General features: G+C 46.9%; 2 protein-coding genes across 2 annotated transcripts in view; one reads left to right on the plus strand and one right to left on the minus strand.

The window, feature by feature from the left end:
- The window catches only part of LOC138671700 (uncharacterized), a 37,957-nt gene extending 19,327 nt beyond the window's left edge, over positions 1 to 18,630 (plus strand). Inside the window, exons 2-4 of the mRNA XM_069759858.1 lie at positions 17,469 to 17,610; positions 17,716 to 17,866; positions 17,947 to 18,630. Of these exons, the coding sequence (XP_069615959.1) occupies positions 17,469 to 17,610; positions 17,716 to 17,866; positions 17,947 to 18,610 (957 nt within the window). The 3' untranslated portion in view covers positions 18,611 to 18,630. The remainder of the gene's footprint in view (positions 1 to 17,468; positions 17,611 to 17,715; positions 17,867 to 17,946) is intronic.
- A 182-nt stretch (positions 18,631 to 18,812) lies between these two features.
- On the minus strand, positions 18,813 to 21,529 carry LOC138671701 (uncharacterized). The gene is made up of 5 exons (XM_069759859.1): positions 21,329 to 21,529; positions 20,763 to 20,866; positions 20,522 to 20,668; positions 19,692 to 20,034; positions 18,813 to 18,830 (listed from the first exon to the last, which is right to left on the minus strand). Exons 1-5 carry the CDS (start codon positions 21,509 to 21,511, stop codon positions 18,813 to 18,815), a joined length of 795 nt encoding a protein of 264 aa, XP_069615960.1. The 5' UTR covers positions 21,512 to 21,529.
- Between the last annotated feature and the right edge of the window lie 2,791 nt (positions 21,530 to 24,320).

Here is a 24,320-nt window from a genome sequence, read left to right on the forward strand (position 1 = left end):
CGGGCAAGCAAGCTCCTGCAATGCATATTCTGCCAATTCTGGCCAGGTGTCTAATTTTGATGCCCAGTAATCAAATGGGAATGACGGTTCAGGGAGAACATCGATAAGGGATGAAAAATAGTTAGTAACCATACTGGACAAATGTTGTCTCCTGTCACTTTCAATTGATGCAGCAGTACCTGTCCTGTCTGCGGTCATAGCAAAATCACTCCACAACCTGGTCAGAAAACCCCTCTGTCCAACGCCACTTCTGATGTGTGCATCCCTAACACTCCTGGTCTGCTGCCCCCTGGAGCTCGTGTGAGAACGATCACGGGCGCTGTGTGCTGGGAATGCCTGAAGCAAACGGTCAACAAGAGTTGATTGTTTGGTTGCTAATATTAGTTCCAAGTTCTCATGTGGCATAATATTTTGCAATTTGCCTTTATAGCGAGGATCAAGGAGGCAGGCCAACCAGTAATCATCATCGTTCATCATTTTAGTAATGCGTGTGTCCCTTTTGAGGATACGTAAGGCATAATCCGCCATGTGGGCCAAAGTTCCAGTTGTCAAATCTGCGGTTGTGATTGGTTGAGGGGCAGTTTCAGGCAAATCTACATCACTTGTGTCCCTCCAAAAAACAGAACCCGGCCTTGCCACACCACCAATTTCCAGTGCCCCCGGGAAAGCTTCCTCATTAAAAATATACTCATCCCCATCATCCTCCTCGTCCTCCACCTCCTCTTCGCCCGCTACCTCGTCCTGTACACTGCCCTGACCAGACAATGGCTGACTGTCATCAAGGCTTTCCCTCTTCCTCTGGTGCAGACGCCTGATCCTTTATGTGCATCAAACTTTGCATCAGCAGACACATTAGGGGGATGCTCATGCTTATTATGGCGTTGTCTGCACTAACCAGCCATGTGCATTCCTCAAAACACTGAAGGACTTGACACATGTCTTGTATCTTCGACCACTGCACACTTGACAACTCCATGTCTGCCATCCTACTGCCTGCCCGTGTATGTGTATCCTCCCACAAAAACATAACAGCCCGCCTCTGTTAGCACAGTCTCTGAAGCATGTGCAGTGTTGAGTTCCACCTTGTTGCAACGTCTATGATTAGGCGATGCTGGGGAAGGTTCAAAGACCGCTGATAGGTCTGCATACGGCTGGAGTGTACAGGCGAACGTCGGATATGTGAGCAAAGTCCACGCACTTTGAGGAGCAGGTCGGAGAACCCAGGATAAGATTTCAATAAGCACTGTACCACCAGGTTTAAGGTGTGAGCCAGGCAAGGAATGTGTTTCAGTTGGGAAAGGGAGATGGCAGCCATGAAATTCCTTCCGTTATCACTCACTACCTTGCCTGCCTCAAGATCTACTGTGCCCAGCCACAACTGCGTTTCTTGTTGCAAGAACTCGGACAGAACTTCCGCGGTGTGTCTGTTGTCGCCCAAACACTTCATAGCCAATACAGCCTGCTGACGCTTGCCAGAAGCTGGCCCATAATGGGACAACTGGTGTGCAACAGTGTCAGCTGCCGATGGAGTGGTTGGCCGACTGCGGTCTGTGGAAGAGCTGTCGCTTCTGCAGGAGGACGAGGAGGAGGGGGTGCGAACGCCTACAGCTAACTGTTTCCTAGACCGTGGGCTAGGCACAACTGTCCCGAAATTGATGTCCCCTGTGGACCCTGCATCCACCACATTCACCCAGTGTGCCGTGATGGACACGTAACGTCCCTGGCCATGCCTACTGGTCCATGCATCTGTAGTCAGGTGCACCTTTGTACTCACAGATTGCCTGAGTGCATGGACGATGCGCTGTTTAACATGCTGGTGCAGGGCTGGGATGGCTTTTCTGGAAAAAAAGTGTCGACTGGGTAGCTCGTAGCGTGGTTCAGCGTACTCCATCAGGGCTTTGAAAGCTTCACTTTCAACTAACTGGTAGGGCATCATCTCTAACGAGATTAGTCTAGCTATGTGGGCATTAAAACCCTGTGTACGCGGATGCGAGGATAAGTACTTCCTTTTTCTAACCAGAGTCTCATGTAGGGTGAGCTGGACTGGAGAGCTGGAGATCGTGGAACTAGCGGGTGTGCCGGTGGACATGGCAGAATGAGAGACGGTTGGAGACGGTATTATTTCCGCCGGTGCCCTAGATGCAATATTTCCTCCTACAAAACTGGTGATTCCCTGACCCTGACTGCTTTTGGCTGGCAAAGAAACCTGCACAGATACTGCCGGTGGTGCAGAAAATGGTGGCCTTACAGTGACGGAAGGGATGTTGCGTTGCTGGCTAGCTTCATTGGCCGAGGGTGCTACAACCTTAAGGGACGTTTGGTAGTTAGTCCAGGCTTGAAAATGCATGGTGGGTAAATGTCTATGCATGCAACTTGTATTTAGACTTTTCAGATTCTGACCTCTGCTTAAGCTAGTTGAACATTTTTGACAGATGACTTTGCGCTGATCTATTGGATGTTGTTTAAAAAAATGCCAGACTGCACTCTTCCTAGCATCGGATCCCTTTTCAGGGATTGCAGACTGAGCTTTAACCGGATGGCCACGCTGTCCTCCAACAGGTTTTGGCTTTGACACGCGTTTTGGGCCAGATACGGGCCCGGCAGATGGAACCTGTTGCGATGTTGATGCCTGCTGCGGCCCCTCCTCCACCTCCGCTTCTGAACTACTGCCGCCTGCACCCTGTTCCCCCAATGGCTGCCAATCGGGGTCAACAACTGGGTCATCTATTACCTCCTCTTCTAGCTCGTGTGCAACTTCGTCTGTGTCACCGTGTCGGTCGGTGGTATAGCGTTCGTGACGGGGCAACATAGTCTCATCAGGGTCTGATTGTGGATCAGTACCCTGAGAGGGCAATGTTGTGGTCTGAGTCAAAGGACCAGCATAGTAGTCAGGCTGTGGCTGTGCATCAGTGCACTCCATGTCAGAATCTACTTGTAATGGGCATGGCCTGTTAAGTGTTTCACTTTCTAAGCCAGGGACGGTATGTGTAAAGAGCTCCATGGAGTAACCCGTGGTGTCGCCTGCTGCATCCTTCTCTCTCGTTGTTGTTTTTGCTGAAGAGGACAAGGAAGCGACTTGTCCCTGACCGTGAACATCCACAAGCGACGCGCTGCTTTTACATTTACCAGTTTCAGAAGAGGAGGCAAAAGAGCTAGAGGCTGAGTCTGCAAGGTAAGCCAAAACTTGCTGTTGCTGCTCCGGCTTTAAAAGTGGTTTTCCTACTCCCAGAAAAGAGAGCGTTCGAGGCCTTGTGTAGCTAGACGACGAACCTGGCTCCACAGCTCCAGACTTAGGTGGAATATTTTTTTTCCCACGACCACCTGAAGCTCCACTACCACTACCATCATTACCAGCTGACAATGAACGCCCACCGCCACGACCTCTTGCACCAGACTTCCTCATTGTTTTAAAAACTTAACCAAAGTAACTTTATTTGTTGCTGTCAAACAACTTACACGGTGACCTATAACTTCAGTATGATTTCAATATCCCTTTACAGGTTGGTGAGACCACAAGGAAAATCAGGCACAATGTTACACACTCTGTTTTCTGTTGCACCAAATCACAGAGATGCCACACACGCTGGACTGTCACTCAAGCACAAATGTCAATATTAATCTCCCACTGTTTTATTTTTTATTTTTATTTTTTTTCAGGGAGACTTTAGAAACAAAATAAAATAAAATGAATTTTTCAGGAAGAATTTAGAAACCAAATTAAATAAAATGATTTTTTCAGGAAGAATTTAGAAACCAAATAAAATAAAAGGATTTTTTCAAGGACAATTTAGAAACCAAATAATAAAAAAAAAAAAAAGGCTGTCTATGCCCCACTGAGTGAGAGATGGCACACACAGGAGTCAGGAGTGGCACACAAGCCCAGAGGCCAATATTTTTCTCCCACTGGTTGATGTAGTGATTTTTTCAGGTAGATTTTGGAACCCAAATCAAGCAAAAAAAAAAATAGGCTTTGTATGGCCCACAATTTGAGAGAGAGAGAGAGAGAGAGATGCCACACCCAGGAGTCAAGCCTGGCACACAAGCAGAAAGGGCAATATTAATCTCCCACTGTTTTATTTATTTATTTTTTTTCAGGGAGACTTTAGAAACAAAATAAAATAAAATGATTTTTTCAGGAAGAATTTAGAAACCAAATAAAATAAAATGATTTTTTCAGGGACAATTTAGAAACCAAATAAAAAAAATAAATAAAAAAAAGGCTTTCTATGCCCCACTGAGTGAGAGATGGCACACACAGGAGTCAGGAGTGGCACACAAGCCCAGAGGCCAATATTTATCTCCCACTGATTGATGTAGTGATTTTTTCAGGTAGATTTTAGAACCCAAATCAAGCAAAAAAATAAATAGGCTTTCTATGGCCCACTGAGTGAGAGATGGCACACACAGGAGTCAGGAGTGGCACACAAGCCCAGAGGCCAATATTTATCTCCCACTGATTGATGTAGTTAATTTTTCAGGTAGATTTTAGAACCCAAATCAAGCAAAAAAATAAATAGGCTTTCTATGGCCCACTGAGTGAGAGATGGCACACACAGGAGTCAGGAGTGGCACACAAGCCCTGAGGCCAATATTTTTCTCCCACTGATTGATGTAGTGATTTTTTCAGGTAGATTTTAGAACCCAAATCAAGCAAATAAATAAATAGGCTTTCTATGGCCCACTGAGTGAGAGATGGCACACACAGGAGCCAGGAGTGGCACACAAGCCCTGAGGCCAATATTTTTCTCCCTCTGATTGATGTAGTGATTTTTTCAGGTAGATTTTAGAACCCAAATCAAGCAAAAAAATAAATAGGCTTTCTATGGCCCACTGAGTGAGAGATGGCACACACAGGAGTCATGAGTGGCACACAAGCCCAGAGGCCAATATTTATCTCCCACTGATTGATGTAGTGATTTTTTCAAGTAGATTTTAGAACCCAAATCAAGCAAAAAAATAAATAGGCTTTCTATGGCCCACTGAGTGAGAGATGGCACACACAGGGATGGCACTCTAGCAGAAATGCCAATCTTAATCTCCCACAAAAAAAAAAAAAAAAAAAACAGGGTCTGTCCTACAATTACTATCTCCCTGCAGTAATCTCAGCCAGGTATGGCAGGCAGCAATAAGGAGTGGACTGATGCACAAATTAATTAAAAAGTGTGGACAAACAAACAAGATAGCTGTGCAGAACAACAGGATTTGTGCTTTGAAAAAAGAAGTTGGTTTGCACAGCGGCGTACACACAGCTATGCAGCTATCACGGAGCCTTCTAGGGCAGCCCAATGAGCTACAGCGCTGAGAAAAAAAAAAAATGTAGCTTCCACTGTCCCTGCACACCGAAGGTGGTGTTGGACAGTGGAAATCGCTACGGCACAAGCGGTTTGGTGGTTAATGGACCCTGCCTAACGCTATCCCTGCTTCTGACGAAGCGGCAGCAACCTCTCCCTAAGCTCAGATCAGCAGCAGTAAGATGGCGGTCGGCGGGAACGCCCCTTTATAGCCCCTGTGACGCCGCAGACAGCAAGCCAATCACTGCAATGCCCTTCTCTAAGATGGTGGGGACCAGGACCTATGTCATCACGCTGCCCACACTCTGCGTCCACCTTCATTGGCTGAGAAATGGCGCTTTTCGCGTCATTGAAACGCGACTTTGGCGCGAAAGTCGCGTACCGCATGGCCGACCCCGCACAGGGGTCGGATCGGGTTTCATGAAACCCGACTTTGCCAAAAGTCGGCGACATTTGAAAATGAACGACCCGTTTCGCTCAACCCTACTAACTACTATTTTGTAACGGCATCTAGACCAGGAAATCCTTTTCAGCCTAGTAGAATTTGGTGCTACTCAGCAGCGTACTTCACCCGTGAAGCAAGCTACACTGCCTGTTTACCTAACTACTATTTTGTAATGGCATCTAGCCCAGAAAATCCTTTTGGGCCTAGTAGGATTTAGTGCTACTCAGCAGCGTACCCCACGCATGAAGCAAGCTACACCGCGTGTTTACCTAACTACTATTTTGTAACGGCATCTAACACAGGAAATCCTTTTGGGCCTAATAGAATTTAGTGCTACTCAGTAGGGTTGAGCGACCTTGACTTTTTTAGAGTCGAGTCGGGTTTTGCGAAACCCGACTATCTCAAAAGTCGAGTCGAGCGTAATCGGCCGATTATCGCGAAAAGTCGGGGATCGACCAAAACAATGCAAGTCAATGGAGGAGCATAGTCGGCAGTGAGTGGAGGCCAGGAAAACACCTACAGTGCCCATTTTAATGGCAAAAAACATACATTCTTGTTACTGAAGCTTGTCAATCTAAATTTACCTTATAATAATAGTAAGGCATTGGAAATTGGGGGTCATTTGGCTAAAGTTGTGGGGGGTAGGGCTGGTTCAAGTATTTAGTGGGCCCAGGAAATCTGGACCACGTCATGGCAGTGGAGCAGGGAGAGGTAAGTATTTCAACTTTGCAAGTGCTGTGATCCTGAGCAAGCAGGGGGGCCCACTCGTTGGCATTGGCACTGGCACAGGGCCCCTCAAAGTACGGCGGTGTGTTTGCACGGCGGGGGCGCCTCCCACCGGCAGCGACACTTTTGCGTACTATGAGGGGCCCTGTGCCAGTGACGTCGCCAACGAGTATTCCTCCCTCCACCTGATGAAGGAACCTGCACCTTCATCTGCACCTTCCTCTTTGTCCCCGTGTGAGGTAGTATGGTATGCGGGAAGGGGAACCTGACTTTCAGCAGGGTCACAATCTTGCAGTGTAGCGTGCACGGGGAATGTTGCGTTATGGGTCAATGTACCAGCAGACTCATCTATCACTGGCTGGGCAATGGGCAGGATGAGGGGGAAACAGATATGGGCCCAAAGAATAAAGTGGGCTAAATGCAGTTCAAAATTGGTAACAGGACTAACCAGGGGGCATTGCTTTGTTCAGTGGAGGACAACTGGAATGAGAGGCTGACACAGAGAGTAGGCCAAAATCAGTAAGTAGTCTAAATGCAGTTCAAAATTGGCAACAGTAGTAAACAGGCGGCACAGCTTTGTTCACTGGAGGAGAACAGCAAGGAGCGGCAGACACCGATAGAAGGCCCCAACCCAACTAGTAGGCCCACTGCAGTTTTAAAATTCCGATAGGCTGAAAACCAGATAATTGTAGGTCATTTTTTGTAAAGAGGACAGCTGTATTGAGTGGCGCAGCCAGACACTACAAGTAGGCCTTACACCACAAAGTTGGCTCGACGCAGGTTTAGAAAAGGTTACATGGGTACACGGTCTGCATTTGTGTGCTCAGTGCAGGACAATTGGAAGGAGGGACTGCAGAAAGACTTAGTAGGCGTAAAATAACAAAATAGGCTCTATGCAGCTTCGATTATGTGGCAACCTGGAGAACACCTTGGAGCGGCAGACACCGTCTCTATGACCCAGACCCAACTTGTAGGCCTAATGTAGTGTTGTTTCAACAACTACTTAACACGAGCATGAAGATTGAAGCAATGGAGATGCAACCTGGAGAACACCTTGGAGCGGCAGACACCGTTAGTAGGCCCTACCGAAGTAGTAGCCCCAATGCAGTTTTCAAATTCCTATAGGCTGAAAACCAGACTATTGACGTTCAGCTTTTTTCAGAGGACAGCTGTATTGAGTGGCGCAGACAGACACAGGTAGTAGGCCTTAAACACAAAATTTGGCTCAATGCAGTTTAAAAAAGGTTACAGGGGTACACAGGCAGCATTGGTCTGTTCAGTGGAGGACAATTTCAATTATGGACCGCAGACAGACTTAGTACGCCTACAATTAAAAAAAGGATGCTCTATGCAATTTAAAATAGGTTCCAGGGGTACACGGACAGCATTGGTCTGGTCAGTGGAGGATTATTGGAAGGAGGGACCGCAGACAGGCTTAGTAGGCCTAACATAACAAAAGTAGGCTGAAGGCACTTTAAAATAGCTTCCAGGGGTACACGGGCAGCAGTGGTCTGGTCAGTGGAGGACTAGTGGAAGGAGGGACCGCAGACAGGCTTAGTAGGCCTAACGTAACAAAAGTAGGCTGTATGCACTTTAAAATAGGTTCCAGGGGTACACGGGCAGCAGTGGTCTGGTCAGTGGAGGACTAGTGGAAGGAGGGACCGCAGACAGGCTTAGTAGACCTAACATAACAAAAGTAGGCTGTAGGCACTTTACAATAGGTTCCAGGGGTACACAGGCAGCAGTGGTCTGGTCAGTGGAGGACTAGTGGAAGGAGGGACCGCAGACAGGCTTAGTAGGCCTAATATAACAAAAGTAGTCTGTAGGCACTTTTGCAATAGGTTCCAGGGGTACACGGGCAGCAGTGGTCTGGTCAGTGGAGGACTAGTGGAAGGAGGGACCGCAGACAGGCTTAGTAGGCCTAACATAACAAAAATAGGCTGTAGGCACTTTTAAAATAGGTTCCAGGGGTACACGGGCAGCAGTGGTCTGGTCAGTGAAGAACAATTTCTATAATGGACTGCAGACAGGCTTAGTAGGCCTAACATAACAAAAGTGTGCTGTAGGCACTTTAAAATAGGTTCCAGGGGTACACGGGCAGCAGTGGTCTGGTCAGTGGAGGACTATTGGAAGGAGGGACCGCAGACAGGCTTAGTAGGCCTAACATAACAAAAGTGGGCTGTAGGCACTTTAAAATAGCTTCCAGGGGTACACGTGCAGCAGTGGCCTGGCCAGTGGAGGACTAGTGGAAGGAGGGACCGCAGACAGGCTTAGTAGACCTAACATAACAAAAGTAGGCTGTAGGCACTTTTACAATAGGTTCCAGGGGTACACGGGCAGCAGTGGTCTGGTCAGTGGAGGACTAGTGGAAGGAGGGACCGCAGACAGGCTTAGTAGGCCTAACATAACAAAAGTAGGCTGTAGGCACTTTTAAAATAGGTTCCAGGGGTACACGGGCAGCAGTGGTCTGGTCAGTGAAGGACAATTTCTATAATGGACCGCAGACAGGCTTAGTAGACCTAACATAACCAAAGTAGGCTGTAGGCACTTTAAAATAGGTTCCAGGGGTACACGGGCAGCAGTGGTCTGGTCAGTGGAGGACTATTGGAAGGAGGGACCGCAGACAGGCTTAGTAGGCATAATATAACAAAAGTGGGCTGTAGGCACTTTAAAATAGCTTCCAGGGATACACGGGCAGCAGTGGTCTGGTCAGTGGAGGACTAGTGGAAGGAGGGACCGCAGACAGGCTTAGTAGGCCTAACATAATAAAAGTAGGCTGTAGGCGCTTTAAAATAGGCTCCAGGGGTACACGGGCAGCAGTGGTCTGGTCAGTGGAGGACTAGTGGAAGGAGGGACCGCAGACAGGCTTAGTAGGCCTAACATAACAAAAGTGGGCTGTAGGCAATTTAAAATAGCTTCCAGGGGTACACGGGCAGCAGTGGTCTGGTCAGTGGAGGACTAGTGGAAGGAGGGACCGCAGACAGGCTTAGTAGGCCTAACATAACAAAGTAGGCTGTGGGCACTTTTAAAATAGGTTCCAGGGGTACACGTGCAGCAGTGGTCTGGTCAGTGGAGGACTATTGGAAGGAGGGACCGCAGACAGGCTTAGTAGGCCTAACATAACAAAAGTAGGCTGTAGGCACTTTTAAAATAGGTTCCAGGGGTACACGGGCAGCAGTGGTCTGGTAAGTGAAGGACAATTTCTATAATGGACCGCAGACAGGCTTAGTAGGCATAACATAACAAAAGAGGGCTGCAGACACTTGGAATTATCTTGCAGGGGTACACAGGCAGCATTGGTGTTGTCAGCGGAGGCCGATTGTAATGATTGTCTGACAGTTAGTGCTCACAAAAAATAAATAGATGTTAATGTGTCGCAATACAACAAAACCAAAATACAAAAGGGTGGCATACTTAGGTACAGGGGTGGGCTCCTCTGCTGAGTTTCAGACCTAGTAATTTGGCGCAAAGTATTTACTGGTGTAAATATAGGACACTGGCCCAGACTATTTTAAGTAGCATCATACATGTCAACACATTGGTATTGTCAGTGCCAGGCATTGAAGGATGTCAGCGCATAGACTAAACATTGGTGGAGCTGTGAGAGATAATTTTGCAAGTGTTAGAGCACTGTTTGAGCTGGGGGGGGACTCTCTTGTGGCCTGCGGTACAGGCCCAGGGCCCCTCATGTTACAACGGTGTGTCTGACGTTGGGTGCGCACCACCACCGCCAGAGACACTTTATTGTACTATGAGGGACCCAGTGGCAGTGCCATCGACCAAAAGCGTGCACACCCACCTCTTCAGACAAACAGCACTCTCACGGGTGCTTGCGCCAAGTGGCGAGACCACGGCCCCGTGGGGGGAGTTTGGCCATTTAGGGAGGTGTAAATATGTCATATGCTGGACAAACAGCTGCTGCAAATTACGAGATTGGAAAAGTCAGTCAGAGCAGTCCACAAGCAAGACCTTTTCATAGAAAGCTAGGTGTCAGCCGGGAAAAGGTGGGGCAAAAGAATTCGAAATCCAGTTGTGGTTCATTTTAATGGAGGTTAGATCATCAACATTTTGGGTAGCCAGACGAGTCCTTTTTTTGGTTAATATTGAACCTGCAGCACTGAATACTCTTTCTGATAGCACACTAGCTGCTGTGAAAGCAAGCTCCTGCAATGCATATTCTGCCAATTCTGGCCAGGTGTCTAATGTGGATGCCCAGTAATCAAATGGGAATGACGGTTGAGGGAGAACGTCGATAAGGGATGAAAAATAGTTAGTAACCATACTGGACAAATGTTGTCTCCTGTCACTTTGAATTGATGCTGCAGTACCTGTCCTGTCTGCGGTCATAGCAAAATCACTCCACAACCTGGTCAGAAAACCCCTCTGTCCAACGCCACTTCTGATTTGTGCACCAATAACACCTCTGGCCTGCTGCCCCCTGCAGCTCGTGTGATAACGCTCACCGTCGCTGTGTGCTGGGAATGCCTGAATCAAATGGTCAACAAGAGTTGATTGCTTGGTTGCTAATATTTGTTCCAGGTTCTCATGTGGCATAACATTTTGCAATTTGCCTTTATAGCGAGGATCAAGGAGGCAGGCCAACCAGTAATTGTCATCGGTCATCATTTTAATAATGCGTGGGTCCCTGTTCAGGATACGTAAGGCATAATCCGCCATGTGGGCCAAAGTTCCAGTTGTCAAATCTGCGGTCGTGCTGGGTTGAGGGGCAGATTCAGGCAAATCTACGTCACTTGTCTCCCTCAATAAACCAGAACCCGGCCTTGCAACGCCACCAGTTGCTATTGGCCCCGGAGAAGCTTCCTCATTAAAAAAATACTCATCCCCATCATCCTCCTTGTCCTCCTCCTCCTCCTGTTTGCCCGCTACCTCGTCCTGTACACTGCCCTGAGCAGACAATGGCTGACTGTCATCAAGGCTTTCCTCTTCCTCTGCTGCAGACGCCTGCTCCTTTATGTGCATCAAACTTTGCATCAGCAGACGCATTAGGGGGATGCTCATGCTTATTATGGCGTTGTCTGCACTAACCAGGCATGTGCATTCCTCAAAACACTGAAGGACTTGACACATGTCTTGTACCATCGACCACTGCACACCTGACAACTCCATGTCTGCCATCCTACTGCCTGCCCGTGTATGTGTATCCTCCCACAAAAACATAACAGCACGCCTCTGTTCGCATGGTCTCTGAAGCATGTGCAGTGTTGAGTTCCACCTTGTTGCAACGTCGATGATTAGGCGATGCTGGGGAAGGTTCAAAGACCGCTGATAGGTCTGCATACGGCTGGAGTGTACGGGCGAACGGAGGATAATCGAGCAAAGTCCGCGCACTTTGAGGAGCAGGTCGGATAACCCCGGATAACTTTTCAGGAAGCACTGCACCACCAGGTTTAAGGTGTGAGCCAGGCAAGGAATGTGTTTCAGTTGGGAAAGGGAGATGGCAGCCATGAAATTCCTTCCGTTATCACTCACTACCTTGCCTGCCTCAAGATCTACTGTGCCCAGCCACGACTGCATTTCTTGTTGCAAGAACTCGGACAGAACTTCCGCGGTGTGTCTGTTGTCGCCCAAACACTTCATAGCCAATACAGCCTGCTGACGCTTGCCAGTAGCTGCCCCATAATGGGAGACCTGGTGTTCAACAGTGGCAGCTGCGGATGGAGTGGTTGTGCGACTGCGGTATGTGGACGAGCTCTCGCTTCTGCAGGAGGACGAGGAGGAGGAGGAGGGGGTGCGAATGGCTACAGCCAACTGTTTCCTAGACCGTGGGCTAGGCAGAACTTTCCCAAAATTGCTGTCCCCTGTGGACCCTGCATCCACCACATTCACCCAGTGTGCCGTGATGGACACGTAACGTCCCTGGCCATGCCTACTGGTCCATGCATCTGTTGTCAGGTGCACCTTTGTACTCACAGATTGCCTGAGTGCATGGACGATGCGCTCTTTAACATGCTGGTGGAGGGCTGGGATGGCTTTTCTCGAAAAGAAGTGTCGACTGGGTAGCTCGTAGCATGGTACAGCGTAGTCCATCAGGGCTTTGAAAGCTTCGCTTTCAACTAGCCGGTAGGGCATCATCTCTAACGAGATTAGTCTAGCTATATGGGCGTTCAAACCCTGTTTACGCGGATGCGAGGCTAAGTACTTCCTTTTTCTAACCAGAGACTCATGTAGGGTGAGCTGGACTGGAGAGCTGGAGATCGTGGAACTAGCGGGGGTGCCGGTGGACATGGCAGACTGAGAGACGGTTGGAGACGGTATTCTTGCCGGTGCCCTACATGCAGTGTTTCCAACTACGAAACTGGTGATTCCCTGACCCTGACTGCTTTGGCCTGGCAACGAAACCTGCACAGATACTGCAGGTGGTGCAGAAAATGGTGGCCTTACAGTGACGGAAGGGATGTAGCGTTGCTGACTAGCTTCATTGGCCGAGGGTGCTACAACCTTAAGGGACGTTTGGTAGTTAGTCCATGCTTGCAAATGCATGGTGGTTAAATGTCTATGCATGCAACTTGTATTTAGACTTTTCAGATTCTGACCTCTGCTTAAGGTAGTTGAACATTTTTGACAGATGACTTTGCGCTGATCAATTGGATGTTGTTTAAAAAAATGCCAGACTGCACTCTTTCTAGCATCGGATACCTTTTCAGGCATTGCAGACTGAGATTTAACCGGATGGCCACGCTGTCCTCCAACAGGTTTTGGCTTTGCCACGCGTTTTGGGCCAGATACGGGCCCGGCAGATGGAACCTGTTGCGATGTTGATGCCTGCTGCGGCCCCTCCTCCTCCGCTTCAGAACTACTGCCGCCTGCACCCTGTTCCCCCAATGGCTGCCAATCGGGGTCAACAACTGGGTCATCTATGACCTCCTCTTCTATCTCGTGTGCAACTTCGTCTGTGTCACCGTGTAAGCCGGTGGTATAGCGTTCGTGACGGGGCACCATAGTCTCATCAGGGTCTGATTCTGTATCAGTACACTGCGAGGGCAATGTTGTGGTCTGAGTCAAAGGAACAGCATAGTAATCTGGCTGTGGCTGTGCATCTGTGCACTCCATGTCCGATTCAACTTGTAATGGGCATGGCCTGTTAACTGTTTCACTTTCTAACCCAGGAACGGTATGTGTAAAGAGCTCCATGGAGTAACCCGTTGTGTCGCCTGACGCATCCTTCTCTGTTGTTGTTTTGGCTGAAGAGGACAAGGAAGTGACTTGTCCCTGAGCGTGAACATCCACTAACGACGCGCTGCTTTTACATTTACCAGTTTCAGAAGAGGAGGCAAAAGAGCTAGAGGCTGAGTCAGCAAGGAAAGCCAAAACTTGCTCTTGCTGCTCCGGCTTTAAAAGCGGTTTTCCTACTCCCAGAAAAGGGAGCGTTCGAGGCCTTGTGTAGCCAGACGACGAACCTGGCTCCACAGCTCGAGAATTAGGTGCTATATTGTTTTTCCCACGACCACCTGATGCTCCACCACCACTACCATCATTACCAGCTGGCAATGAACGCCCACGGCCACGACCTCTCCCACCAGACTTCCTCATTGTTTTAAAAACGTAACCAAAGTAACGGTATTTGTTAGGCCATGTTCACACAGTGCGTTTTTTACTGCGGAACCGCAGCGGTATTGCCGCTGCGGTTCCGCAGCAGTTTTCCATGCAGGGTACATAACAATGTAACCCTATGGAAAACAGTCACTGCTGTGCACATGGTCCGTAATTTCATTTAAAAAGCCGCGCAAAATAGCTGCGGCAAAAAAGAAGGAGCATGTCACTTCTTTTTCCTGAACCGCAGCGGTTCTGCACCCATAGACCTCCATTATGAGGTCAAAATCGCAGTAAAACCCGCAGATCAAAAATATATCTGCGGGTTTTACTGCGGTTTGATGTGCAGAACCGCTGCAGCAGGAAGTGCGGGGAAGCGGGAGGAAGTGCGTGGGCGGAAGTCCGTGGGCGGCGTGTGTGGTCCTGACTGTATCCCGAAGAGACTGTCATCATGGAGGCATACCGTCGCATGGGGATCGATGTCGGGCGTCTGATTGATCTGGTATGTCTGCGTGTCCGTCCCCATGCGACGATATGCCTCCATTGTGCTAAGTCGCCGTATGGGACTACTACTCCCATCCGGTATTTAGGATGGGAGAGTTGTCCCTGTGTCCGGCGACTTACACAATACTAAAGTTTACACCAAACACAAACACAATACACATACATGACACACACAGTACAGTACATACAACACATAACATAGAGTATATACTCACCATACACCACACTTGTAGGCGAAGCCCTCGATCCTCAAGGAAAAAATCCAAAAATAATAAACCAAATTCATACTCCCTGTCCGCAGAATCCATAAAACGATTGTCCCACGACGATCGGCTGCTCTCCGGCGATACACTGCCAGGAGCGAAGCTCCTGGCAGTGTATCGCGTACTGTCCCGGAGTTCAATGGCGCCGGCGTCTCGGTTAACGGCAGTACAGCTGCGTTGAACTTTCCCACGCAGCACTGCCGTTAAGCGAGAGTGCCGGGGTCAATGACCGCCGGTAAACTCGCTCGCGCATGCGCAGTAACACACCGACAGGAACTATGGCTCCTGTCAGTGTGTTTCTGCAGTCATGGAGAGCAGACACATCTCTGGATGTGTCTGTTCTCCATGGAAGATCTTCGTGGGACCCTCGATGGATTTCTGCGGACAGGGCCAGGGAGTATGAATTTGTTTTTTTGTTTTGCCTTTTTTTCAGGTCGAGGGTCTTCAGGACGGATTAGGCGTTAAATAAAATATGGTCAAAAAGTGGGTGTCTTTATTTCATTAAAATATTTTTTCTAGTCTTTGTGTTTTTTTTTGTTAACCCTTTCATTGGCTTAATAATGGATAGGCGTCTCATTGACGCCTCTCCATTATTAACCGGGCTTAATGCCACCTTACAATAGCAAGGTGGCATTAACCCCTCATTACCCCATATCCCACCGCTACACGGGAGTGGGAAGAGAGGGGCTAAGTGCCGGAATTGGCGCATCTTTTTGATGCGCCTTTTCCGGGGCGGCTGCGGGCTTATATTTGTAGCCAGGGGGGGGGCAAATATCCATGGCCCCTTTCCTAGGCTATGAATAAATGCCCACGGCTGTCTGCGTAGCCTTTCTGGCCTAAAAATATAGGGGGACCCCAACACGTTTTTTTTTAGGGGCCCCCTATATTTTAGTGCCAGAAAGGCTACGCAGACAGCTGTGGGTTAATATTCATAGCCTGGGAACAGCCATGGATATTTTAACCCCTTCCCGGGCCTCAAATATTGGCCCACAGCTGTCTGCTTAGCCTTTCTGGCCTAAAAATATAGGGGGACCCCAACACTTTTTTTTTTAGGGGCCCCCTATATTTTAGTGCCAGAAAGGCTACGCAGACAGCTGTGGGTTAATATTCATAGCCTGGGAACAGCCATGGGTATTTTAACCCCTTCCCGGGCCTCAAATATTGGCCCACAGCTGTCTGCTTAGCCTTTCTGGCCTAAAAATATAGGGGGACCCCAACACGTTTTTTTTTTAGGGGCCCCCTATATTTTAGTGCCAGAAAGGCTACGCAGACAGCTGTGGGTTAATATTCATAGCCGGGGAACAGCCATGGGTATTTTAACCCCTTCCCAGGCCTCAAATGTTGGCCCACGGCTGTCTGCCTAGCCTTTCTGGACTAAAAATATAGGGGGACCCTATGTATTTTTTTAGGGGGTCCACATATATTATAGTAACCCTTTAATAGGATTAATAATGGATAGGTGTCTTATTGACGACTCTCCATTATTAACCGTGCTTAATGCCACCTTACAATAGCAAGCCTAAAGGATCCCTTTAGGGGTAGGGTTAGGGTTAGGATCCCTGTAGGGTTAGGGTTAGGGTTAGGGTTTGGATCCCTTTAGGGTTAGGGTTAGGATCCCTTTAGGGTTAGGGTTAGGGTTAGGATCCCTGTAAGGTTAGGATTAGGGTTAGGATCCCTTTAGGGGTAGGGTTAGGGTTAGGATCCCTTTAGGGTTAGGGTTAGGGTTAGGATCCCTTTAGGGTTAGGGTTAGGGTTAGGATCCCTGTAGGGTTAGGGTTAGGGTTAGGGTTAGGATCCCTTTAGGGGTAGGGTTAGGGTTAGGATCCCTTTAGGGTTAGGGTTAGGGTTAGGATCCCTTTAGGGTTAGGGTTAGGATCCCTGTAGGGTTAGGGTTAGGGTTAGGATCCCTGTAGGGTTAGGGTTAGGGTTAGGATCCCTTTAGGGGTAGGGTTAGGGTTAGGATCCCTTTAGGGTTAGGGTTAGGGTTAGGATCCCTTTAGGGTTAGGGTTAGGGTTAGGATCCCTGTAGGGTTAGGGTTAGGGTTAGGATCCCTTTAGGGGTAGGGTTAGGGTTAGGATCCCTGTAGGGTTAGGGTTAGGGTTAGGATCCCTTTAGGGGTAGGGTTAGGGTTAGGATCCCTTTAGGGTTAGGGTTAGGATCCCTTTAGGGTTAGGGTTAGGATCCCTGTAGGGTTAGGGTTAGGATCCCTTTAGGGGTAGGGTTAGGGTTAGGATCCCTTTAGGGTTAGGGTTAGGATCCCTTTAGGGTTAGGGTTAGGATCCCTTTAGGGTTAGGGTTAGGATCCCTGTAGGGTTAGGGTTAGGGTTAGGGTTAGGATCCCATTAGGGGTAGGGTTAGGGTTAGGATCCCTTTTGTGGTTGGGTTATGTTTAGGATCCCTTTTGGGGTAGGGTGCTTAGGGTAATGAGCCCTAACCCTACCCTAACTATTTCAGTTTATTGTGTGTTTTTTACTGAATGTTGTTGATTGTCGCACGAACCACTCAGGATTGACGGCGACAGAGCTAGTGGTAAAACAACTGCACACAAACGTTTTTATTGGTGTTTGTGTTTTCAGTTTGTGCTTGTGTTCAATGATTAGGGGTTACTTTGAAATATTTCCAGCAATTGTGTAACATTACTTGGTCGTGCTATAGATTATGAGATGACACTATTGTATTTATTGTAGGTTCGTGATTATCCGGCCTTGTGGGACCCAGCCGATGAATCATACAAGGATAAATACTTCAGGGAACTAGCCTGGACAAAAATAGTGCGCGACCTTATCCCGGATTGGGACAAATATCCAGGGAGTACACAGCAGCAAATCGGTAATTTTAATTAAATTTATTTAGTAAACCTTGAGTAGATTAAAAATATAATTTGTTTAGATCTCACAAAAAATGTTGTTGTATTTTGTAACCTTTTTTTGGTAGATAACGATGTGAGGAAACGTTGGCGCTCCATCAGAGACCGTTTTACAAAGTTCCTCAATGAATGTTCAAAGAGTGGCTCTTCGCCAAGCAAAAGTAAATTCCCCTTTAGTGAAGAGCTGCAGTTTCTTGTGACCAGTAGGACATTGAGAAAGTAAGTTAAAATCCACTCCACATGATTATTTATATATAATATGTTGTGCGAAAAATTAATATTTTTTTTTTCACCAACAGGACGGAAGGAAACATGTCGGTAGCTGATTTGGAGGACAGCGACAAAGAGGATGGAGCAGGCAGTTCCTCTGGAGTGGGAGGGACCATCTCTACCTCCACTCCCACAGCTTCTGCTGAATCAGCATCCACTTCAGCAGCTGCTGCATCAACATCTAGTTCAGCAGCTGCTGAAGCATCTGATTCCGCAGAAGCTGTGAGAGTGGAGAAGAGAGCTGTCTATCCGGTGGCAGCAGAGAAAAAAAAAACAAAAACAAAGAAGAACCAAGATGACCAAACTGTCCAAATAGCTTGTGACACGTTAGATTTATTAAAAAAATCTAGTTCCGATGACCATTGCGACTCATTTGCACAAACTGTCGCAAGAAAAACACGCTCCCTGCCACCGGATAGACAATCTCTTTTCATGTCTATGGTCCAGATGTCCCTCACTGCTCTGGAGGACCCTGCTCCGATTTCTCCCTACAATGAGGTTCTGATGGGGGTGTTGGGACTTTTCAGGCCCCGACACCGAACACCGGAAACAACAGCTACCAGACCCCAGTATTTGGCCCACAGCCAAGGAAGTTCTGGAGACAGAGGCAGTTCGCAGCATATGGGGGGAGCACCATATCAATCTGAGGGATCAAATTTCCTCTATTCTCCCGAATATACATTTCTGAATTGAACGTGGGCAAAAGTTTTCAGTGGCACAGAGTTTTTTTTGTTTTGTTTTTAGCTCCAGTTGCCTGTTGGTTTTGAAAGGGTTTTTTTTTTTTTTTTTCTAATTGAAAAATCTTTTGTAAAGATTACAAATAATTTGTGTTCTTTTAAATATATTATATTTCACACAAAATATTCTCTTCTTTATTACAATGCGGACAAGGCCGCTATCCTGGGTTTATGGGCTATCAATTAGTGGTTTATGTGTTGATGTGTTAACAAATGTATACGTCATACTGCTATTATTTTCGTAAAACACCAACAATTTTTTAGACATAAAAAAAAAGATAACAAATTACACCCAAATAGATTTTTTATTTATATTACAACCAATTTTTTAAAACTGTTTTTGGTCACATGAAACAAAAAAATTTTTTTCAAACTTTTGTGTTGGTTGATGGCGTTTCTCATTCTTCGGGATGTTGTCAAAACTGTTATCAGCGATGTCGGCAACATTTTTTGGGGGGTCAGTGTAGATGCATCCTTCTCTGCTGGTCAGGCTGCTCAACACCAGCACAGGAGTATTGCCAGTGCACGGCACCTTCAGGACTCATAAAGTAGTCAGTGAAGGATTCTCTCACACGCACACCAGAGTTGGACGGCCTACCCAGACCCCCGTTGACCACTGGATTAAATACTGGCTGCTGGTACTCCACATCAACGTCAGTGTTGTACTCACGAGCATAGTTGTGGAGTACACAGCAAGCCTTTATCACAGCATCAACGTGGTCTGTGTCCAACTGAATGGCAGTGTGAAAGATCCTCCACTGACTAGTCATGATCCCAAAGGTGCATTCCACATATCTGCGTGCACGACTCAGCCGATAATTAAAAATCCTACGTCGGGCATCCAGTCCCCTTCGTGGGTATGGGCGCAGCAGGGTTGTCGTTAAGGGAAACGCCTCATCCGATACCATCACGAAGGGCACTGGATGTGTGGAACCCGGCAAAGGTCGTGGGGCTGGGAGCGTGCCGCCATCTCGAAGAATTTGCATCCCAATCTGTGACGTTCGCAACACCCGAGAATCCCCAGTACTATCATAGGCACCAACGTCAATGGCAACAAATTTGTAATGGGCATCAGCCACCGCCATCAGGACCACTGAAAAATACTTCTTATAATTAAAGAAGCGTGATCCTGATCGTGGTGGCTGCTGAACCCGAACATGTTTACCATCGACTGCACCTATGCAGTTTGGGAAATTGGCCACAGACTGAAAGCCTGCTGCAACCTGCAGCCAAGTCTCCTCGGTTGGGGAAGGCATCACCATGGGCTGCAACTTCTGCCAGATGACGGTACATGTACACCTCACAATGTTAGAGATGGTAGATTTACCAACTCTAAATTGGAGGTGCAGGGATGTATAGCTCTCTCCTGTGGCCAAAAATCTGGAAAGAAACAAAAAAGAAAATTAGAAATGTCACACAAAAAGGTAATTACAACATGTCACAAGTTAAGGCCGCTATTATATGCGTCCAGCACCATTCAATAATGCTGGCATTAACACCCAGCACAACACAAAGGGTGTTAAAAACATTAATAAGGCATGATGGGACTTGTGCACACACGCATGCGAGATTTGACCGAGTGTTGCATGGTAATCCCCGGACCTGCTGCATGCACTCCGTTGTGGAGCGTGCGGCTCCATGTATTGGTATGTGGGTGCAGACTCCGCTCCAGAGTGCAGGCGGCAGGGCCGGGGTTTACCATGCAACACTCAGCCTTATATCTCACGTGTGTGTGTGTGTGTGTGTGTGTATGTATGTGTGCCCCCTGTCCAACAAGAGGACTGGGTGGGTTTAATCACACATACTGGACACAGACACAAGTAAAATACAGACCTAACAACATTCCCCCCAAAAAATTGTTACTTACCGCAAGGTGATGAGCAGCCTTTCCTCAGCAGAGATGGACTTCCTCATCACCGTGTCTTGCAGTGTTAAATGGGGTGCCAGGATGGTAAGCAGTCTGTCAAAGGCAATAATTGGTAACCGACAAAACGATATAAATTTTTCAGGATATCTGAAAATTGCAAAAGAACAAACAAAAAAGGGTTACTTCACAAGTATTGCTTGCAAAAAAAGGTAAATTAGTCATTCTATATATTTCTACTTACCTCCTCAAATCATTGTACAGCACATGAAAGTGCCCCTTCTCAGTTCGGTCTTCTACAAGCGGGTGCACCCACATTCGTTTCTGCACACGTCTTCTCTGCCGCCGCTAAATAGAAAAATAAAAAAATTTTTTGTAAACACAACAATTTGAAAAATATATCAAACATGCCTGGAAAACAATGCCGATTATGTAAGGGTACGTGTCCACATTCAGGAAGGCCCACCCCATTCTGGGACGCAATGATGCCAGATGTGTTCATTGTACAAATCCAGCATCATCACACCCGACGCATAGGGCCCTGTTTTATTCATTGCGGAGCCGCAGTTTCACAACAAGGAACACGGACATGCTGTGATCATAATAGACGCGCAGCATGTCCGGAGTCGCAGGGCTGACAGATGACACACAGTGGACACGTGATTTCATGACATCACCTCCAGTATGCTGTTACATGTGGACGCTGCATGTTTGGCGCTGCGGCCACACGCAGCGCCAAACATACAGCGTTTGCAGAACGTCGACATGTACCCATAACCCAATATATAAAACAAACAGACATCTGCTTACCTGACGTGCATGTCGATTCAGAATTAGAAGCATCAACCCCAGGATCGCAATCCGGTGTGGCGTGCGGAGCTGGATCCGTGGGCTGTCATCTGGACGACGCTCAGCACGTCCACTCATTTTGATGTGTAAGTTCCAAAATGGAGGATGGAAGAAGAAAAGGGTTGGACAAGGAAATGACATCATTTTTTTTTTTTTTTCCCCCCCACTGCAGTAAACTTTATTTCTGTCAAACACAGACAATCTGCAGACAAAACTGCATCAAAAAACGCACTAAAAAACGCACTAAAAAACGCATCAAAAAACGCATCAAAAACGCACCAAAAACGCACCAAAAAACGCACCTGCGTTTTCTGCAGAGACCTGCGTTTTCAGTCAGGAAAAAAAAAGGATGGAAATCCTGAACGTGTGAACATAGCCTTACTGTTAAACAACTTACAAGGTGAACTCAAACTTCTGTAGGATTTAGATATCCCTTTATAGGTGGGTGAGACTGCAAGGAAAATCAGGCACAATGTTACACACTCGGTTTTCTGTGGCACAAAATGAGAGAGATGCCACACACGCAGGACTGTCACTCAAGCACAAATCCCATATTAATCTCCCACTATTTTTTTTTTTTCAGGCAGAATTTAAAAACCAAAATTAAAAAAAAAAGACATTAGGCTTTCTGTGGCCCACAATTTTAGAGAAATGGCACACAGGACTGGCACAGAGGCACAAAGGCCAATATTAATCTCCCACTATTTATTTATTTTTTTCAGGGAGAATTTAAAAACCAAAATTAAAAAAAAAAAACATTAGGCTTTCTGTGGCCCACAATTTGAGAGAGCTGGCACACAGGACTGGCACAGAAGCACAAAGGCCAATATTAATCTCCCACTATTTATTTTTTTTTCACGGAGAATTTAAAAACCAAAATAAAAAAAACAGACACTAGGCTTTCTGTGGCCCACAATTTGAGAGAGATGGCACACAGGACTGGCACAGAAGCACAAAGGCCAATATTAATCTCCCACTATTTATTTATTTTTTTCAGGGAGAATTTAAAAACCAAAATTAAAAAAAAAAAAACAGACACTAGGCTTTCTGTGGCCCACAATTTGAGAGAGATGGCACACAGGACTGGCACAGAAGCACAAAGGCCAATATTAATCTCCCACTATTTATTTTTTTTCAGGGAGAATTTAAAAACCAAAATAACCAAAAACAGACACTAGGCTTTCTGTGGCCCACAATTTGAGAGAGATGGCACACAGGACTGGCACAGAAGCACAAATCCCATATTAATCTCCCACTATTTTTTTTTTTTCAGGCAGAATTTAAAAACCAAAATTAAAAAAAAAAGACATTAGGCTTTCTGTGGCCCACAATTTTAGAGAAATGGCACACAGGACTGGCACAGAGGCACAAAGGCCAATATTAATCTCCCACTATTTATTTATTTTTTTCAGGGAGAATTTAAAAACCAAAATTAAAAAAAAAACATTAGACTTTCTGTGGCCCACAATTTGAGAGAGATGGCACACAGGACTGGCACAGAAGCACAAAGGCCAATATTAATCTCCCACTATTTATTTTTTTTTCACGGAGAATTTAAAAACCAAAATAAAAAAAAAACAGACACTAGGCTTTCTGTGGCCCACAATTTGAGAGAGATGGCACACAGGACTGGCACAGAAGCACAAAGGCCAATATTAATCTCCCACTATTTATTTATTTTTTTCAGGGAGAATTTAAAAACCAAAATTAAAAAAAAAAAAACCAGACACTAGGCTTTCTGTGGCCCACAATTTGAGAGAGATGGCACACAGGACTGGCACAGAAGCACAAAGGCCAATATTAATCTCCCACTATTTATTTTTTTTCAGGGAGAATTTAAAAACCAAAATAACCAAAAACAGACACTAGGCTTTCTGTGGCCCACAATTTGAGAGAGATGGCACACAGGACTGGCACAGAAGCACAAAGGCCAATATTAATCTCCCACTACTTTTTTTGGTTAGGGAGAATTGCCAAGAAATCAGGGCCAGTATTACACACTAGGCTTTCTGTGCCCCAAAATTGGAGAGAGATGGCACACACAGGACTGGCACTCTAGCAGAAATGCCAATCTTAATCTCCCACTTTTTTTTTTTTTTTTAGGGAGAATGTAAAAAAAAAAAAAAAAAAAGGATTATAGACACTAGGATTTCTGTGCCCCACAATTGGAGAGAGATGGCACACACGACTGGCACTCAAGCACAAATGCCAAGATTAATCTCCCACTATTTATTTTTTGTCAGGGAGAATTAAAAAAAAAAAAAACAGGGACTGTCCTACAATTACTATCTCCCTGCAGTAATCTCAGCCAGGTATGGCAGGCAGCAATAACAAGGAGTGGACTGCTGCACAAATTACATCAAAACTGTGGACAAACAAACAAGATAGCTGTGCAGAAAGGAAGGAACAACAGGATTTGTGCTTTGAAAAAAGCAGTTGGTTTGCACAGCGGCGTACACACAGCAATGCAGCTATCAGGGAGCCTTCTAGGGCAGCCCAATGAGCTACAGCGCTGAGGAAAAAAAAATGTAGCTTCCACTGTCCCTGCAAACAAAAGGTGGTGTTGGACAGTGGAAATCGCTACAGCACAAGCGGTTTGGGGGTTAATGGACCCTGCCTAACGCTATCCCTGCTTCTGACGAAGCGGCAGCAACCTCTCCCTATGCTCAGATCAGCAGCAGTAAGATGGCGGTCGGCGGGAACGCCCCTTTATAGCCCCTGTGACGCTGCAGACAGCAAGCCAATCACTGCAATGCCCTTCTCTAAGATGGTGGGGACCAGGACCTATGTCATCACGCTGCCCACACTCTGCGTCCACCTTCATTGGCTGAGAAATGGCACTTTTCGCATCATTGAAACGCGACTTTGGCGCGAAAGTCGCGTACCGCATGCCCAACCCCACACAGGGATCGGGTCGGGTTTCATGAAACCCGACTGTGGCAAAAGTCGGCGA

This window comes from Ranitomeya imitator, chromosome 3 (assembly GCF_032444005.1).
Source record: "Ranitomeya imitator isolate aRanImi1 chromosome 3, aRanImi1.pri, whole genome shotgun sequence".
Taxonomy (NCBI): Eukaryota; Metazoa; Chordata; class Amphibia; order Anura; family Dendrobatidae; genus Ranitomeya; species Ranitomeya imitator.